The sequence below is a fragment of the Anguilla rostrata genome, chromosome 1 (assembly GCF_018555375.3).
Source record: "Anguilla rostrata isolate EN2019 chromosome 1, ASM1855537v3, whole genome shotgun sequence".
NCBI classification, from domain to species: domain Eukaryota; kingdom Metazoa; phylum Chordata; class Actinopteri; order Anguilliformes; family Anguillidae; genus Anguilla; species Anguilla rostrata.
In genome coordinates this window covers 49,822,959-49,843,659 of record NC_057933.1, presented here as the reverse complement: position 1 = coordinate 49,843,659, position 20,701 = coordinate 49,822,959, and the positions used below count along the sequence as shown (strand labels likewise).

Below are 20,701 nucleotides of genomic sequence, written 5' to 3'. Positions count from 1 at the left end.
TGGGTTATCCTTAAAAGGGGAGAAGACCGCAGATGTAATTACTAAAATTGTTTATTTCACAATTTAAAAATGAAATGTGACACTCTTTTCTTGACAGTATAAAACAGGTTCTCTAAATGAAGTATAACTATGCATGTTGAGCATGCATAGATGCACAGCACTTTACATACACTTTATACACAGCAACATAAGTAAAGAAAAAAAGGCCTCCCAAATACCAGCAGGTAGCAGAGACATGTCTGTAATGCATAAAACATAAAATATCTCAATGTATATAAATATCTCAATCAGTAAAAAAAATAGCTTAACTTCTGTTTCAGTGCTGGAAACTGAATTTGTTTTAAAGCAGTCCTCGTTCATAAGACAACGTCTTGAATGAGTTTTCTTCTGAATTATATCACATATGGAGCGGATATCTCAGAGGAATCAGTTATGTCCCAAGCGGTTCTCCAGCATCTCCAGCCTCTTCGTCACAGCTTCCAGTGTTGAAGGATTAAGGGAATAACGCAAACTGAGATTTCACAAAACGAACGTTTCCACCATGACTGGCATCTGATTATGAAACAGGTGGTCTTCAAATAGAGCTACGCTAAGTAAATATGAGAACAATATTGAGAACAACTGATTGTGCTTCTCAGAGATAAAGACAAACAGCACTGCAGTAAGGGGGCGTTTTAACTCCATCTTGTATATACAGTACCTGCTCTCTGAAGCCTTAAAGGATATGTCTCTGGCTCAGCATCCGCAGCTGTTCTGTGGCCTGGCTTTGGAAGCTTACCATATGTTCACATTTGCACAGGTCTTCATTGGAGGGCTTTTCTGTGAGGACACAAAAACATGCCTTTCTGAGATGCTGTCATCGTGGGAAAGGGAGGCGCTAATAAGATAAACCCACAGGTGGTTCTTTTTAAAGGAGGGTATTAATGCATGGCAAACTAATACAGCTTCCAGTAAGACTTTCAAAGGAAACAGCTGGGATCATTCTTCAAAGGAATCATCAGGAAAAATGAAATCTGGAATGAGCTTGACCTCTGGGTGAGTTTATCTATAATTCATGCAAGTCACCAGCAGGGGGCAGATAAGTATTATTTTTAAATTATTAGCTTATTGAAAATGCAGGGAGCTCAATTCATAAAACAGGTGGAGGTTTTTCTATGCAATTTACTGTCAAAGCTATTGTTTTCACACATACACTGCCTCTGTAGGCATGTAACCTTGTTTTGAACATAATTAGCAAGCACTGGAAATACTGCTGTGGGTTAATTCTAGCCAGTTATGGAATGACATTCTAAATGACAAAGCACTTCACCATACAACTGCATAGACATGGTTTTATGGTCTGAAAAAGAAATTCTTAGCTGCTGGCACAGACCAGGGTATTTCCCTTAAGAATTGTGTGATCCAGTTAGAAAAAAGACATTCTAACTCCATCAGCAACAACGTGCCTATCCTCCGACCACTGGGGATACATCCTATAAAACAGTTACTGAGTTGTGGAGAATTGCACAGCCAAAATGGAATGTTTTGCTACATACAGAAACTGAAAAGAAATGAAAACAGCATAGCTCAAATACGCAGAACATATCTGATAAGCATGTTATACTAGGCAGATGGAAATTGATCTTAATATTGCAGCTAGTACCTAGACAGAATGAAATCCTTATTACAATTTTTTAAATCACGATTTATGTTTTTCTGTTATTTAGTAATCTGTGTAATTATGGTTCTTAAACTGGTTTTTACTGTTGGCAGTTCCAAACACATAACCATTGGCAGATTTTCAGTTAAACAGAGTGATTAGTGTTTGATAATCAAAGGTTTAGAAAAGCATCTCTCTAGTCTCTTTTAATCAGCACTCAAGAGGATAATCAGCACGAAGAAACTGTTTCAGAGCATGTAATAGGAACTGCATCACTATTAATAAAGAAAACCACCAAAGTATCTTGTACCGGTTTACACAGCACACACAGTTTGTATGACGTGAAAATGCAGGGCATTTATAATGTAAAACGAGACAAGGCCATGCACCGTGGTCTTCTGTTTTCAGAATGACCACACCATTCATCTCACGCGCTGGTGTTTTTCTAGCGTCTCCCAGAGCACCTTTGAGACCTCAGCTTTATTTTGGGGAGTACCTTTACAAATCCGTGACTTCAGTTTGTCTGTAATTTGACCCATGAGGCTAAAATCTTCTGCGTAAAACAAGTGCTTGTCGTCTGGTGCTGAAGCGATCTCCCGAAGTTCTTCCTCTATGGCTTTCCCAACGCCAACTGCGTAGACTGTGATGCCTGGGAGTTTAGCAAGACACAATCACAAAGGGCATGTTGCATCGCTACAAAAACTGACTACATTCTTTTTTCAACATGGTTATTATATAGTTCAGGTCTTTCTAAATACTTCACAGTAAACATCAGACTATGGCAATTAATCGCGCATTCTTTGGTCTCATGTGACATGATCATGTTACAGGATCATGTGCATCCACTCAATGTGGTTGCTATACAGAAGATTGGGGTTTTTGGGATTTGGTAAATGTTTCATTGTAATATTTAAATACTGCAGCTAATCATGCATGGCGTGAGAATTCTTCGCTAATGTGGCACGTTACCGGACTCCTGCGCTTTGGTGGACCATTTGGAGACGTCGTCCTGGGACCGTCCGTCGGTGAACACGATGCAGATGCGGCGGGCGTCGGGCCGAGCCCCCTCCTTGGCGGAGAAGCTGAACTCGAACATGTGACGCAGGGCGGAGCCCGTCATGGACCCCCGGCCCATGTACTGCACGCGGGAGACCGCCTCTCTGACGTCCTCCCCGGAGGACAGCTGGCCCAGGGTGAACTCGGCGCGCACCTTGGTGGAGTACTGCAGCAGCCCCACCCTCGTCGCCGTGGGCGACACGTCCAGCGCGTCCACGATGCCGATCACAAACTGCTTCACCAGCTGGAAGTTGGCAGGGCCCAGGCTCTTAGAGCCGTCAATCACGAACACCAAGTCCAGCGCCCCGTCTCTGCACTCCAGCTCTGCAGAGTCACACAGTCAGCAGAGCAGAGCAGAGCAGGCTTTAGACACCTCTACAGAACATGTCAGCAATGTTTCACACTCCTCACCAACATTGCTTTATACCATTATATCATTATATTATATCATTATATATTTAAGACATTTTAGTTATGTATCACTTGTTTAAGCTACAACTGTTATTTTGCATTTATCAGCATGTTTTTTTTATAAACCATTTGTGTTTTTCTTTTAATTTAAATAGTTTTTGAATGCCCAATCACATTCAGTTCTGGGGAGTGCAGACAAACACGTGGTCTCATCTAAAGCACGGGCCAGCTCCTCTTTTCTGCTGCAGTCCACCCGCTGAACTGTGCAGTCATTATGTCAGAGGAGTACAAGAGATACACTGGAGGGAGCAGAGACCCTCTTGTGTGATGAGACTGGTCTCCATAAACCCTACTTACTTAAGCCTGATTTATACTTCTGTGTTGAATCTACGCAGAGCCTACACCGTAGCCTACGCAAGTGGCCTACGCCGTTGTGAGCATTTATACTTGTGCACTGGTCTGTCTGCGTCGCTCTGCAATACACCACCAAAACGCTAGTTGGAAATGCGTAGGAGGAAATGCGATGCTACCAAGCAGACCAATCACAGTTGTTGCGGTCTGTGTCGCCACGATGTATAGTTACATTTCTGGGTAGGTGCACTTCAGGCTACGGCATAGGCTACGGCATAGGGAATGTGGCTACGCCGTACCTACACCGTAGATTCAACGCAGAAGTATAAATCAGGCTTTAGGCAGAGCTGTCCCTTAACATGGACACACTCTTAGCAAACAGCATCACTTGCTGAAAACCAGTGTAATGAACTCATCTGCACCTCCCCTGAATATTAATACACAAAACTGAAATCTGCATTTCAACGAGTGAACATACATAAAAGCCATGCAAAACCCTAACTGCTGAGCTGAGGAAGTTACCATGATCATTATCCTTTTTTTCCTATTTAGTGTTTAGCTGAAGTTCAAATATAAGTTCAAATATCGGTTTTGTTTTAATTTGTTTTAAGCTGCATCAGTCCTACGGTTTTCTGTATGTTCTGGGTACGATCCCTACATAAATGAGACATAAGTGGGAGGATTCTATCCTCAGCAAGACAAATCCCTCTTATGGTGGATTAATCTCTTATGTAAAGTGCAAGCACGCACTGTACATAAGACAATGTGTACAGTGCGTGCCTCATCTTACGAAATAATGGTTAACAAACCCTTCAGACTTATAGGCCTCACAAGTTTCAGATACTACATTTGCAGACTTTGAAAGTGTAATGATTCACAGTGATGACCGTAATATCAATCCTGCGTTGGGTTTGGCTCCAGAAGGTAATGTAGCTTTCCAGGAAAGGGGGGTTTGAGCATCTGTGAGAGTGACTCCCTAAAAGGTCAGATTTCACTTCCGATTACTTTTCTAACTGGAGAAAATGTGCCAAAAAGGGGGATGAAGGTTATTATATTATAAAATCCAATTGTGAAGTGACGTCACTAGCTAAAATGTCTAGGTCATCTGTATTCAGCATCTGCACTGAGTACCTTGGACTTCAGATGAACCACAAATTTGATTTATCAGATGAACACCTCAAGTTGACCTTCAACCCTACATTTTTGGGCAAATGATTTATTCATTCGCTTAGATTTTCCTGACTTCCGAAGTGTATCTTTCAGGGACTTTTAATCCCAGAAGCACTCTAGTATATTTTTGTCTTCTTATTTATTTTTCATTTAAAGTTTTTTCTTTAAAGGGAGGCACTTACTCTTGCAGCTCTTGCGGTCCTCGGCCAGCGTGTATCCCTCCCGGCACTTGCAGATGTAAGAGTCCGGCGTGCTGACACACAGGTGCTCACAGCCGTGGCTGACCGTGCTGCAGACATCTATACCTGAGACCAGCAGGGTCACCACATCGCACTGTTACACAGGTTTAAACAGCACACATTTTCACAAGAGATTTACTACTAAATTACATTACAAGACTCTGGGTACATGCATGTGTTTATTAATGGATATTAACATCTATTTAGGGTTGGTACGGTCATCAAAACATCAAATAATTTGATTAGGTATTAAGGCCTGAAAAAGACCATATATTTGTTTGTTTTGTCTGTTTGCTATTAATTAACAAATTCATTAACTTTTTGCCAGCTCCACCAGAGTCTTTACCTGATGCATTATTTATTTGCCATCCACCTGGATTAAATATTAGCTGAACTCCAGAGGAGGCAACAAGCCAGTTAAAACATGAAATAATCAAAGAATTCACTTGGGAAACCTATTAGGTGAGAATGACACAAAAATATAGAGCCAATCCATGCCATCAAAGATACCCTCCCTGATTACCTGGAACCCAAATATATGTATATTGAAGGCACTCAAACATCTGTAGATTACTCATCACATGGGATCGGTTACACAGCAGCAGTAACACAGATACATTATTGACATGTACAAGCAATATTTATTGCAATATAAACAATAAGGAGCATTTATACTTAGCAAAATTACCTCAGATGACCCAGACTCACTTCCACAATGGGAATCTGAGTAATATGGCATTATCACACTGACAGACACTGAGGGTCAGTTGTGGTCAGGACAGAAATGTCAAATGCTGAATGCCAAATCCACACCAGGACGTCAGACATTAAAATATGAGCGTAGACAGTAATGAGAACAGGCCTCAGGACGTCACATGCTCTCAGGGAGCACAATGGTGATTGGGTGGTGTATTCACATATCATTATCTGAGACACCATTCAAAAGTTGATATACAGACTAGGGCTCCCGACTGGCTCAGTCCATGAAGGGGGTCACCTGAAGCACGGACTGAGCTCCATAGTGTACTCATTGCAGGTTGAAATACAGTTAGTCATAAAAGAACATAGGTCCGCAGCAGGGGGCTCAAACAGGTTCATTGCGTCAGGGGTAGGAAGGGTTTAAGTTGCCCCTGGGTTACTGCTGCAATAGTAACTATCAACACACAAGGCACCAACAGGATACTAGCTGTTGCCAGAGAAACATAAGTGCTACCTCTGCAACATCATTTGCTTGTTACTCACTGGCCTTCTGTTTATCTTTGTAATTTCACTTATGACCTTTATTAAGTAAACAATCTCTATAGAGGGCAATATTATGCCAGGAGCAGGAGTGTAGCAATATGGTGAGGGAACTGGGCCTGCTTAATTCCCAGGTTGCACAGGGGCATGTCCATTGTGCTCTTAAACAAAGTGTCTGACCTGAATAGCTTCAGCAAATACCCAGTGTATAAATGGATTGTATGTAGAAGAATGTAAGTTATGTAACTCGGGATGAGAGCATCTGATAAATTCCTAAAACTAATTAGTCTACATAATTCATTAATCTGGCAAAATATGGCAAACATTACATACAGTATGTATGTAATGTATGTATGTGTTGCTATGTAAGTACTATCTGAAAAAGTGATGATTGCTGAACCAGTGCATTGCTGTACCAGTGCCCTGAAATTGCATGTACTGTATAAACTTAATTTACTGCTCACAATATGGGCTCCTCAATGCCATGATTTCTCCCCCAGCACAAACCGTCTATTCCTCTTAATCCAAAGTCAACGAGCTATACTGTGACACACAGCGTGATAGCTCTGTTGCTACAGGGGGTTAATGGTGACCTCAGACATGTTGACATTATGTAACAAAGAGATACTATACAAGGGTGAGAAACCCTTCAGTGTGGATTAATTTCTCAGGGTGTCGTCAGACTCCTAGAATACGTGACATGTGGTGAAAAACGCTGTCCTCTCTCTGGGTGTCTTTTTGCCGTAGCTGGCAAAGACACCCACGCCCTGCTGCAAATTACATCATCTGCATTGAAAGGTTTGCTACTTTAGAGTTCTGCTTGCAGCTGAAGCCCACTGAAACTAAATAACAGATTTTCAGAAAGACTTCATGCAAAGAAACAATGATAATAGGAATACACCTATTATATATGACACCTATGTAATTTCAAGTTTTGAAACTATGAGATAAAATAAACCATTGTACCAGACAGTTGTACCAGTTATGGACCCTATGGATGCTACTGTACATTAAGCACTGGTGCGTGGCACAAGTTCTGTGCAATATCACAGAATCAGTGCATTAGTGCTATAATTCTATAGAAAGGTACTCTTAAATCTTGTTCCTCTAACGTTATTGCTTGCCTGTTTACACGGACTAAGGAAGCATGAAGAAAGTGGTCAGCATAATATTGTTGTAGCTTCTGTTTTTTTACATTCTAGGCCAAAAGCAGCCAATTACCCTTAATGCCAGCTCAGCATGTGGGCAAAATGAGTTAGATTTTCCCCTGAAACTGTCATAGCCTGAACTGTAGTGACGGGCACAGTAAAGACAGCTCAAGCATTTTCCCTGGCCAGAGTGCGATGTGCAAAAATATAAGAAAAAGGAGGTAGTCCTGAGCACTTCCCCCGGTCTCATTTCCTGTATTATACTGAATAGAGTGAGGAGACCACAGACAGGCTGCTGAGATTCCTTCTGAGGCTGGGGTCTGCAGCCCTAGCCCAAGGAAACTGCAGAGTCGGCTGGAATTTGGTGTTACTCAGCGCTTAGGTGATCATATCGATAATGGGAACACTATTAGGACCTGTCAATTATGGGATGACAGAGTGAGTCAGCATGATTCAATTGAACACTTTGTTTTCCCTCAATCCTCACACTCTATCAGCTTCGCCTTCAGTTTGGCTCCCCAATGCAATAAAAGTACGACTGAATACCAACTTATTTGAGATAATAACCTGACACAAAGATTGCCCTAGTTCTTTTGGAAAAAAAATTCAGCAAGAAGAATATTTTCCATGTAAATATTTTGAATAAAATATATAATATACTAAGTCAAGCTTTTACTTAGTAGCGCCCAACTGCTATGACTCATACATTACAACAGTATGTGAAAGGGAAATTAAGACCATTGGGGCAGGTCAAAGCTGTTAAATAATCTTGATCTCAGTTCCACTAAACTGCGTCCAAACTGAGATGTAGACACAGATCAGACAGGGATCAACGAGAGTGATACAGGGTCTATGGCAGCCCTGGCACTCTGTAATCACAGGGCCATGCTGTAATTAAACAGACCTACACCACCCTATTAACTCTGCCCTACCGCTATACTATGAATAGATCTAAATTTGTCAACTCCCAATGCAGAGCAATTTCTGATCACTCCAGAAACCAAATGAACTCAATACACTGGTTAAACAGTAGAAAATCATATCAAAAATAGATTAGAAAAAGCACTGGGATGCCGAAGAGCACTCAAAGTTCGGTTTACACATCTAGAAAGATTCATGTATTTTGCCACTGTTGCTGAAGTTCAGCCATAAAACATCTCTGTAACTGTAACAGTGTTCTGGTCACTGTAAAGTATCTGTGTAATGTAGCTGAAACCAGAATGTTTATTTGTTAGAGTGGCATATGGCACACATTTTTTTGTTTATTTTTAGCATTGAGAAAAAAAAATGGGTTAGAACATGGCAAAGGAAACTTACTTTTGCAGGTCTTGCCATCGGGATTAAGTGTGTAGCCCTTGCGACATCTGCACACAAAGGAGTCTTCTGTGTTGACACACTCGTGTTCACAGCCGTGGGCACCCAGAGCGCACTGGTCAATTTCTGAGGTGAGCAAAGATAGTGACGAGGGAGAAAGACCAGAAAGAAAGAAGTGCAAAACCAAAGAATGCTTGTGTGATAAACAGGGCGGATTAGACTATGAACAAAGTATTGAGTTGCTCTGGAGGGCATGACTGACAAATCATGTGTAAATGCATCAGGTAATGTCTGAGGCACAAAGATTTCCTGTTATTTTTGCCAGTTAAAGCATTGGGAGCACATGCAAACATGGAAAAAGGAAACTTACTCTTGCAGGTTTTGCCATCAGGGTTGAGCGTATAACCCCTGTGACATCGACACACAAAGGAGTCTCCTGTGTTAACACACTTGTGTTCACAGCCGTGGGTACCCAGAGCGCACTGGTCAATTTCTGTAGGGAGAACAACAGGGCAAAGCTCGATCAGTGTAATGACAAAAAAAGAGTACAAAAATATAAAACATAATAAAAGTTTCTGTCTTTGACCCGAAGCATTAACTTAAATGAAAGCCTGTGATGAAACTGTAAATGAGAATGGTGGTCTCTGAACTGGGGGTGTGGACTAGAGAGGGGCTGAGATAGGTGGTGATATACACATTAAAATTCATTATTCCCCTTACCAGATAATCATAACGAATCTCTGGTGCTAATTAGTGCACATGCCATTATTTTGTCATTTTAATTAAAAATAGCTTCATTTCTGTATTTGAGAATATGTCAGGTGAAATCGTGAAATAAGGGGGGCTTCCAGAAAAAGCATTCTAAGATTTGGTCTTAGGCTCAGAAAGTTTGACCTGCGTGCTAGAGGATAATATATCTCTTCAGTGGCTCCCAGGTGTAATGTGCATTGAAGGGTGAATGAAAACAGCATTTAGAATCTAGTAGATTGGATATCTAGGGAGATAGTTATGATAACACTGGAAGGTGAGACTTGCTTTTTATGATTCTAACATTGTGCAGTGTGAATCAGGCAATGTCTATGGTAGAGATTACCTGTCATTTTTGCCAGTTAAAGGACTGGTAGGCACATGGCAACATGGAAAAAGGAACTTACTCTTGCAGGTTTTGCCATCAGGGTTGAGCCTGTAGCCCTTATGACATCTACACACAAATGAGTCTCCTGTGTTGACACACTCGTGTTCACAACCATGGGTACCCAGAGCGCACTGGTCAATTCCTGAGATCCGTCAGTCAGTACAAACAGAGAGGAGGGAGCAGAGAGGGACAGGGACGATATTAAAAATTGTACAGTATCTGTCAAAGTTATTGTTCTAATACACAAAACAAAAAATTATATTTGGACATTTGGAAAGTTATCCTTAAATTTTAATTCAGGATTTGTAGCCGAACTTACATTAGAAATTCTCTAGCAAATGTAATCGTGTGAAAGGAATCCCATGTTTATTCAGATTTACTAAGCATGTGTGTGGTACTGCCCTCACAGAGTCCTACTTTAGTGTCCAAGGTGCCTTCAGCGCAGCCCTTATGCAGGGTTACATCACTCTGCAGTGATGGAATGTGCGCTGACAATAACAGGGTGATCACATCAGAACTCACAGTAAAAAAGGGTCCCCATTAAACACGCTAATAGAGGCCATGAAACCTTTCAAGGTTTACGATGGGGAGGACGGATGCTCTTTTGCAGCGCTCTGTGGATCTGCACACAGACCGAATATCAGTAAACCAGACAAATACATGTAACTGTATCCCGTAATGATAACCTGTATTTAGCTACACCTACCATTGATCTCAAACTTGTCATTGAAATGTTAATTCAATACATTGCTAGATAGTGTTATACACTGGAATACATGCCTCATGCCCATACATTATGCACTGCATTTCAGTCATACTGTAAGATCTAGTTCACTTTCTATAGGTATCAAGTCACACATAACTTTGTGTAAAGATGTGTATGACATGCACCATTTGAGAAAAGGGAAGCTGAAATAAATAATGAATATAATAAATATATGAATACATACACCCACACATTAAATTACACAAAAACTTCACAACTCTCACCATAGTACATGTACACCAACCTGGCACTATCCTTGTAAATGCATTGAGACTATTTATCCAGTACTGAGAGGGGTTTGTGAGAATATTATTGTCATGCCTATATGGGCCTGCAGTTGAAAACCACACCATTATAAATACTAAAAATAAATCCACTTCTACACAAGAATTGAAATACTTGTATGTACAGCAATATTGAGTTACAAATAGATAAACTAACACATAGAGGAATGGCTTACAGGTGCTCCATCTCAACAATAATTTATCAGCCAATTGGCTACTAACATGAAACATGAAATTTAATTAAATTTAATGCGTGCATTAAAATGATGCACTATATCTACTACTGACACTACGATAATCACTTATGAAAATGAGATGAATTTAACAGGTTCCGTTTTATGTATTACTGTGGGAAGTAGCACTGAGGAATGGCATCTCCTACAATAATTTCCGACCTTTAGTTCCCCCTAAAAATGTCATTCAGGTTTGTCATGCCTTTTTACATTTATTTCACAGCCTCTTCTCTTCTTGAAACCCTGACTCTCTTGGCTTCACTCCATAATTCATGCATCCACACTGGTCAAGGATAATGGGGAGAAATGGTTATTGCGGTACATTAACTGACACAAATCTTCTCAATGCCAAACAGGTGCCATGTTCCAATGAGAAGTATAGCTTCAGTATCAGGGGGTCATGTCTGCACTTGGTTATGGCTCATTAGCAGTGAAAAGCCTTGCAGTGTGAAGTGAAGATCTATTGCTGCCTCAAAGGGGTGATTGAGAAAAATGAACGTGCTCTACGGTATATTACTGCTGTAAAGCCGGCACGTTTTGCTTGTGCTCGGCAGTGCCACCTAGAGGAACTAAGGGGAAGCAGAAGAAGGGGTGTCTATCAGGTGTGGGTTTCAGGATGACACCCCTTTCCACTGGAGGCCAACTTCCAAGGAAGCAGCACTCCCAGGCTGGATACTTTTCACTGGGTTTCCTTTCAGTGCACAGGGTGTAGATATGCAATGAGCAAGACCACGTAGTGTCCCTTTAAAATGGACACAACCAACTTTTGTAGGTGAACCTGAGGTTTTTTACACAGGAAGTATACAGGCGATTGCAGAGAAACATGTAGGGAGAGCAGTGGGGCACCCCATAGCCCAGACTGATACAAAAGTAGCCCTAGCCATCACCCAGAGAGAAAAGCACACTCGGTGCAACAGATCACAGAGTAGAAAAGAGGAGTTGGCTAGCTGCAGCTGTTTTGGAGGAATAGCATGCTAGTGTTTTGCACAGCCCTCCTGAGTACAAATGTACTTCTAAAAAGAGTACTCTCAGGCACCATTTAGAGACAGCCAGTCAAGCACAGAATGGAGAATGAATCCAAAATTAAAGTTGGATGGAAGCATTAAAGTTTTCACGAGTTTACAAAAACGTTATCCTTGAGGACCTAAAAGTTTACAACATTTGGTAAATCTGTTTTGTCAGGCCATCTCATTTTCTTTTATTAAAAGAAGTTGTTCCAGAAATTGTAAAAGCCTAGTGCGTAGGGACTGCCAGAAACTGAGAGCCCACAGGGTGTGAGGCTGCTGTGGGGTCAGCAGAACCCTCTGCACTGGGAGGAGCCTGTGTCAGGACTAGCCTGGCAAACTCGTGTCTGCAGGCGCTGAGGACAAAGCCCTTCTTGCACCTGCACACATAGGACTGTGCCATGCTCACATAGCCGTGCTGGCAGCCATGGTTACCCAGGCCACAGTAATCTATCCCTGAAAGCCGACAGAATAAAAAGAGCATGTGCATGTCAGTAAGGACCTGACCTCATTCTCCAGCTGCACATGGTCATGAGGGATGTAGTGCTCAGGAAGGGCCTGGGTACAAGTTCTAAGAGGAACTTACAAGAGATGATACTCTCTATGGTTAAATCTTTGGACACTTCAGTACAATAGGTTTAGGTCACCTTGCGCAAGAAGCCTATGGAGAGTTATCATTCAGTTGATTGGCGGAGTGCTAAACCAGAGCAGCTCTTCACATAAAGTGAGGCTCTGTGTTCTCACACCCCGCACCTCGCCCCCTTTGTGTTTACGCAGCCGGGGTGGTAATGGGAAAAGCACACGGCCGTCTGGTAACCTGCTTACCGTGCTCCCCACTTCCGCCAGAAAATCTGGGCCAAACCTGAACGTGGACGGAGAAGTCATAAAAGGACCCTAACGGGATGACCGAAATTCTGTATGGAGAGAGAGGAGGCGCTTGGTGCAGACTGCAATCAGGGGAAATCCATCCCCACTACAGAGGGCGGCTGTGCATTAATCCCCCATTTACCTCCACAGCACCGGGTGAACTGCAGTGCAGATAGCTCACAGAATCCAGGATTCATGTTCCAGTCCCATCTGTCTCCCAGTATTATGCAATAGGCTCTTTACAATAATTAAGATGCTTATCTGATATTTTTGGCATATGTAGGCCCAAGGAAGACATCCCTCAAGTTCTTGTTTTTGTGAATTGAGCACACCATTGCACGGATACTGTGTCATGCTTGGAGAACATGGAAATTGCATTAAGTGTCACCGTCATGAGCCCGCAGTAATTACATGTTGACACTCCTTTACTTGAATGTGCATTTAGCAGCTGAATTAAGATGCCAACCCAAATGGACTCCAATGACTTGAACTGGGGGCACTGACAGTGAGACAGTGTGTAAGAAAGCCAATAACACTGTTCCAGTGCATGGATGGGCCCCACAGTCTGGTATGGATTTCGGACCGTGTCAGTCCTATGGCCAGCAGGGCTAGCAACTCCCACGGGTTCAACTGGGCATTCACAAGTCTGCATGTTGAGCTGCCCATGAAGTGTCTTCCTCCTGACTTGCACTGTCATTTTAACATGATTTGAAGGAGGCACATTCTTTTCTGTGTTCTCTTGAATTGATACCAGGGTCTGCTGCAGTGAGTGATGATATACAATTGGGCATTACAAAGTGGAGAGAAAAACACATAAAGGGGCAATGAAAAAGTAAGAGAAGGTTCGTTGTGGCACACATGTCTTCTGCTGTTGGGTCCAAAACATCCTCCACTGAGTCCAAAAAGTCACCATTGCTGCTGGTTCTACTGTGCAACTTCCATTAGTCCCCCTTCCTGATTTACCTCCCTGACTGCACATTTTACACAGGGTGCAGACCCCAAGTAAAACAGGCATCAAAAAGGCAGAGCGTATTTTTAAACTGCTGGGAGGAATACAATGTGGAATATCAGGTGAACTTACAATATCACAATTACAGCTGCTCACTTTACACCACCTTAAGAGTACTGCCACAAGAGGCCACTATTTTTTGGGAGGGGGGATGGTAAAGTCAGCTAGTTTCTGACCTATCCCATCACTGCTTTGGCCTCAGTGTAATTAAATTAAGACCACACAGAAAACCACTTACATGTCCAAAACAAACAGGGTGGTAGAGAGCAGCAGACTCACCGCGGCAGGTCTTCCCGTCTGGGTTGAGGACGTAGCCCTTCCTGCACCTGCACACGTAGGACGTGGGCGTGCTGACGCAGATGTGCTCACAGCGGTGGTTGATCACGGAGCACAGGTTGGCACCTTAAGCACACAGGGTTTAAAGGGGTTACAGTCAGCAGTTAACAGGGCTTTAAAAGTGGAGTTGTTACCAGTGTCTCTTTAACCTCTATGGTAATGGGACACTATGGGTGGCAGTCCAGCAACAAGGGCCAGACAATTCATTCTACTGGGTGACTAAAGTCAGAATGGAAGCTATAAACTACGAGACTTCACAAGACTATTTGGGGCCTTGTCATTCAATTCAATCCTTCATGTCTTTCACAACTCTCGACTGAGTGACTTATTTTCTGGCGCTTAACCCAGAGTTGGATATTTCCAGCAGTGATTCATCAAGGATAAATATGCCGATTCTCCACAATTTAATGCTGTCTGTGCACACAAAATTCTCAGGGCCACAGTGGTTTCCTGAAATAAATAAGAAATATCCACAAATGGCTGTGTGGGCCCTTTTGCCACCAAGATGATGGATTTCAAGGATGTGATTCTACTCTAACTGGCAGACCTCAGACCCAACAACAGTAGATGTTCTCATTTGGTAAGGCGTGTATTTTCTTTTGCTGTCTGTCATCTGCACAGGTTAGCTAAGCATTATTCTCACATGACCTCATACATCAACTCAGACCTGTGGACACATGCAGTGTGCTTGTTCAGCACAACATGAGCACAGATTTGTTTGGGGGCCTGAAGAGAAGCTTTCTGACCCCAGAGGTGAATCTTATGAACAGGCAAGGCAGGCGATAGCCTGGGGTCCTGAGCATCGAGGGCCCCCTGAGGGCTGATTTTAGGAGTTTCAGGTAACATGACAACAGTGGAAATCGGTCAGAAGGGGACCAGTGGGATTTGAATCACCCCAGGTCTGTTTTATCTGTTCCAGTGCCCAGTCTGTGCACCAGCTTTATAACTGAACAAACACAAAAAGCAATGTCGGTAGTGACTTTAAAACAATGTCAGTAGTGACTGTATAATGTGCATAGAGAGCAGATACTGTAGTCTGTGGTAATCTGCCAAGGAAATAGCCTACATGCAATGTCTAATAGACATCAAGAAGACAAGAACCTTTCAAACATGCTACACCAGAAACAGGAGATGTAGTCGACGTGCCTGGAGTTTAGCGTGGTAAGAGGAAAAGAATCTTGCATGCTGGGAACAAGGCCCTCACCTCCGCACAGCTTGGACTGGAAGACAGAGGTGAGAGTCTGGATCTGACTGAAATTGGCCACAAGGTAGACGTGCTCGGAGTGTGGCTCGCTGCCAATGGCCCGCAGTGTGCTCATGTCCACCCGCCCCACGCCGATGGCAAAGATCTGGATCCCGGCCTGCCGGGCCCGAGCCGCCGCCTCCTTCACCGTGTCCTGGGGTCGGCCGTCGGTGACCACCATGGCGATGCGGGGGATGTGCTGGTGCAGGGGCCGGGCGCCCTCGGCCTCGGAGAAGGCCACGTTCATGGTGTACTGGAGCGCCAGCCCCGTCATGGTGCCGCTGGCCAGGTGGACCATGTCCCGCACGGCCCGCTCCATGTCCGCCTTCCTGTGGAAGGTCTTGAGGGAGAACTCGTTCTGCACCACGCTGCCGTACTGGAGCAGGCCCACGCGCGTAGCATCCGGCCCCACGTCCAGGAACCTCAAGATGTTGGTGATGAAGGTCTTGACCTTCTCGTAGTCGTGGGGACGCACGCTACGGGAGCTGTCGATGACCAGCACAAAGTCCAGTGGCTTCCCCTTGCATGGACTCTCTGAAAAGACCAACAGATACGGGGCTAATCATTTAGTTGTTTTTGTGAAGCATTCTTTATTTATTTCAGTAACACCAAGAACATAAACAAAACCAGAGTAACTAGACCAACCAAAGAGTACTACAATAAAAATGAAAACAGGAGATACTCAAAAATAAAAACGACACTAAACTAAATACAACAAATAAGCTCAGAAAAAAAGCACACTTCCTCCAATTATTAATTAGCTTGGTACAAGCCAACGGCTGACCTCTCTATAATAGTCAATAATAAAAAAAGATAACTAGGTTGAACTGTAAGTTACATGCTCCACCCGGAACTTCGCCTTGTAAGAAATCCAGCAAGAAATAACGTCTGCTTCCAGCGGCCAGGTGCTGGCGGGTCATAAAAGTAGGTCAGTAGCAGACGGCAGGATAAAGCTTCTAAGCGAGAACCCTCAAATATATGTCTAGTGGAACTGGGTGAAAATGCTCATAAATATAGCCAGGAGAACTAGTGTCTAATGTTGCATTGTAGTATTCATTGTTACCCAGAAGTGGGTCTTGAGTATAAATAACTCTCTGCAAACTCTTGAGCCATATACAAATCCCCTGTTCGACAAATGCACACAGGAGGGTTTGTCCAGTTGGTTTGCATATCTCATAAAGTACATAACACACATACAAACAATGTCCCATTGTCCTGTAAATTGTTTGCATGAATTATATGTAACTCTTATCACATTTAAAATATAACAGCTGTTAAAAGAGACCACATGGTACCAAGAGGCAAAACATACATGAAGACAACTTAGTCATTCAGCAACAGAATCAGCAACCCCCCAAAATGTACCACCTCTCTATTGCCCCCTTGGTTTACCACAAACCTCTCTTCTTACCCAGCAGGTTGGTTTGCAGGGCGGTGTCATTCCGCCCCCTGGGTCCTGTCGGTCGTGAGCGGGGTCGGCTTCGTACATCACAGAGCACGGAGCAGCAGCAGAACAGGGAGAACAGGCTGATGGCAAAGGCCCTCATTACCAACGGCAGGCAAAGCTCGGTCAGATGAACTTTCACACGGACAGGCGAGCTCGGCTAGTTGCACTTTCACACAGACAAAACAGGGAGACAGAGTCAGTGAAGAAGAGGTCCAAATAATCCACCCCAACAAACCCCACACAGAAAACAACCTGGAATCCAGCAGGACAGGTATGTAGTCCTTAAAGACCCAAACAACATGAGGGTCTGACCCTCAACTGCTGACTGCTCTTTCAAAAATAGGACCACCTCGGCGTGGCCTGTTATAGAATACATCTGATCTCACCTCTCTTTGACCCAGGATGCTTGTCATGCCCATAGAACTGCAGTTAGACCCACTTTGTACATGACCACAATGTCATTCACAATTTTAGATATCTATGAGCACCACTAAGATGAAACTGAGTGCGTGGTGTTGACTGTCAATGATAGAAATTTGTAAAGATTAGAAATGAATATTGATCAAGGATACCTGGAACAACCTGGTTGATTGACGGCTTGTAGTCAGCACGCGGTTCTGTCCGACGTGATAATTGGTATGAATGTGGTAACTGACCCCACAGCACCCCCTCAGGGGTGACGGTGTGTGAGTGCTTGTCTCCCCTGATCTGGGAATGTGATCCTGCAACTACAGAGTTACCAGAATCACTCTCCCGGTGTCACAACATGGTGTCATTTCTGGGGAAGAGAGTGCAGTGAACAGAAAGCAGCTTGTCCCTCCTCTCATATTCTCTCCTCACCATTAAAAGGACATGGTTGCATTCTCAACGAGGCCAGCAGTAAGTCCAGCTGCTGTGTATATTCAGCATAACATATAGGTGTTTACATTTATGCTAAATGCTAGCATGTTTTACTCCGTATTTTGATTAAAAAAAAAAAAAAAAAAAAAACAGTATAAATCCATATACTGTACATGCATTATTTCATATATCCTCCTGTCATCGATGGAACTTGTAAAGGCTTGTTTTGAGAAAATTAACATTATATAAAAAATGTTATATAAAAGTTACACCCCACAATTAACTGCCCAGAATATCGATCTCAATCCACAGGAGGAAATTGGACTTTGGAATTTGAAGTCTTTCAAATGTGTGCTGTAATTCCGTTCAGTCATTTAGGCAGTAACTTGCAGAAGAAATCTTGAAAGAACAGGACAGCTGGAAATCTTAGCAACGGACAGCAACCCCAAACGCCCCCCCCAGAGAATAGGCTCAATATTCACCAGAATGGAGATGTGATTTAAAACCGTACACCCGCGGAAAAAGAGACAACGGACTTTCCCCGACTCATCTTGGAAAAATGATACATTTCAACTCTCAACTGGCCCGCATGGTCCAGCACAACAGATGCGGCTCTGTGCGAGTCATCACTACAACTAGTGTCGTGCGGGTTGGGACAAAACTGACTGTCTGACTCTTTCATAACAGAATAACACCTATGCGCTAAATAGTCACTCAAACTGTGGGTGGCACGTTGACAGTGGGAACGTTTATGGCCACCAGTGACCTGGAACTGCGGAGGTCAAACGCAACTACCCACCCAGGTTTACGGACACATCTGCAACGCACACAATTAAAATGCACATAAATTCACCCGCGAAGAAGTTTTCTCGACTTCGAATTGTTAACAAGCCAACAAAAATGATCTGAAATGTTAGAACTACAGAAACTCCACGTCAGCTACATTGTAAACCTTCTCCGTATGTACCTCAAGTTATTTTAAGGTATGCATTTTAGGGCAAACAAACATCACATTGTGTAACAAAGGGCTGCATCTTGATTCTGAACAAACCATATCTGAGGTCGTAAATGGCCATTATACCCGTATTACGCTATGAGACACGTGGTGGAAACAGCGATGAATGGTTTCTGAATATGATGCTCAAGTAGGATAACTTAAGCTACTGCCAAGAGAGCTGGCCGCTTCATAAACACGGGCAGTGACAGGTGTGTAAATGACTGCATGTTGAAATGTTTTAAGAGAGTGCCTATGCAAGTATACACCAAAGCAAACACAGTCATAACATTTTTTGTATCATTGATACTGCATTTTAAACACAATACTAACATAAATACAAAATTGATTACATTTAGAATTTAGAATTTACCGGAGAAAAACATGTATCTTTTCAACGGCAGTCTGTCGATAGATTGATATCCAAAATACGTCTTAATAGAATGATCTCTTCAAACACAAGCTCTCCAGCTACACAACACTTGGAATTTAGTGCTCCAATTTCCCTTCAGAACTGTGCAGCATACTCACTGCCCTGAATTCAGTAACTGTTTTCGCACTTAGTCTCACTGTTACCAAAAGTAAGTTTGTAGCCAGAGTCACTTAATTTTGTTATTCATGTCGTCATCACATGCTCTAACATTTAATTGTTAATTTACGTAGCTGTGCATTTAAAAAAAAATTTTTTTTAATTGACAGCATAAAAAAAAAATCATTGTACAGCTATGATGTTCAGTTGTGGATGACACTTCATAAATTAGTAGCTAATGAGCTAACTAAGCAAATCATATCAAAAATAGTAACCACACACTTGAACTTAGCACCTAGAAATATATAAAGTTTTCCAGTACTCACCAAATGCCAAATGAAATAAAAAAGATAATTTATTAATTGTTTGATGCACAGCACAAGACTTTTTCCAGAGTCTCAGAATCCAGCGGTGCAGCCTGAAAGGGATATATTGCTTAGTAGGAAGTGAGTGGTCTGGATGTTCTCTCCAGGCTGCACTAAGGTAATAGTCCAGCTGCAGTTTATGGAAGGGGTTTTTGTGCCAGGGCCACTGTTGAGCGCACAACTTAAATCATCCTGCAAATACCTGTCTTGAAATGAGGACATTATGGGCCACAACAGCTCCCGGCAAGTTTAAAGTTTCCAGCAAGACTACCGGATGTTATTTATGTAAGAGGGAATGAGATAATGAAACTCCATGGCCAACACTTCCCTTAGTTTTTCTGCTGTCCTCTTTTCAATATTGATTATTTATTCAACTAAGATGATACAGGCCAACACAGAAGTCAGAATTTCTGAATTCCCAATTATTTTGAGAAGTAACAGTGCACACTACGTTATAACTCAGGAAAAAAAATTAAGAAGAAAAACTTAAATTAAGAATGCTTCCACTCAACTGGTTTGTGAAATGTAGAAAAATTCCACTAACTCAATGTAAATATACCAGTCTATGAATGTTCTGTTCACTTACAGGAAATGAAGCATTTGAGAGCAAAAGCTTGTGTGCCTGAAAGGGAAGAGTGCATTTATTGTAGCATTAAAAGCAAGAAAAATAGTCCAAAGCTATGACATGAGCCTTGATCATCATCAGAGACACAGCACTAGCAAGAGCCAAAACACAAACTTACTGTGCAATTGTGAATGCAATAGCCTGCTTCTGTCAACACTGACAGGCTAAGCCAGAGTAATGACTCTCATTGAGAGCTACCTGCAATAGTAACAATGGTATGAAAGAAAGAGGTTCCACAGTGCAATCATGTGTCTTTTCAGCATTCTCCTTTTCCCATTATTGAGAATGAATGACTCAATTTCTGTGGTTAATATCCGATGATTAAGTAAGCTGTCTGACAGCATTTTTACAAACCTACCATACAATATTTCATCATATCACATATGATTTAAACAGAAACTGGGGCACAATGATGGGACATTGCTTGCTTAAATTATCGCCATTTTGTTAACTGTCT

General features: G+C 42.5%; 1 protein-coding gene across 4 annotated transcripts; it reads right to left on the bottom strand.

Moving 5' to 3' along the window:
* Window positions 1-35: 35 nt before the first annotated feature.
* On the bottom strand, window positions 36-20,653 carry LOC135257618 (matrilin-2-like). 4 transcript variants are annotated; one of them, XM_064340527.1, is made up of 13 exons: window positions 19,581-20,653; window positions 17,464-17,619; window positions 16,856-17,057; window positions 15,406-15,978; window positions 14,145-14,267; window positions 9,722-9,844; window positions 8,938-9,060; window positions 8,571-8,693; window positions 4,810-4,932; window positions 2,609-3,019; window positions 2,136-2,288; window positions 729-819; window positions 36-484 (listed from the first exon to the last, which is right to left on the bottom strand). In XM_064340527.1, exons 3-13 carry the CDS (start codon window positions 16,989-16,991, stop codon window positions 427-429), a joined length of 2,037 nt encoding a protein of 678 aa, XP_064196597.1. In that variant the 5' UTR covers window positions 16,992-17,057; window positions 17,464-17,619; window positions 19,581-20,653; the 3' UTR covers window positions 36-426. The 4 variants fall into 4 exon arrangements, with proteins under 4 accessions (XP_064196597.1, XP_064196626.1, XP_064196616.1 ...); XM_064340556.1 differs by lacking the exon at window positions 9,722-9,844; XM_064340546.1 differs by lacking the exon at window positions 17,464-17,619.
* Between the last annotated feature and the right edge of the window lie 48 nt (window positions 20,654-20,701).

What these genes read in the sequence shown, in the direction of transcription:
- LOC135257618 (XM_064340527.1), bottom strand. Translation starts at nt 16,991, where the DNA reads ATGAGGGCCTTTGCCATCAGCCTGTTCTCCCTGTTCTGCTGCTGCTCC. An exon ending in CCTGCAAACCAACCTGCTGG is followed by an intron (nt 15,979 to 16,855) that starts GTAAGAAGAGAG and finishes TGGTCTTTTCAG; the next exon opens with AGAGTCCATGCAAGGGGAAG. An exon ending in GAAGTCACGGATTTGTAAAG is followed by an intron (nt 820 to 2,135) that starts GTACTCCCCAAA and finishes GTGTCCTCACAG; the next exon opens with AAAAGCCCTCCAATGAAGAC.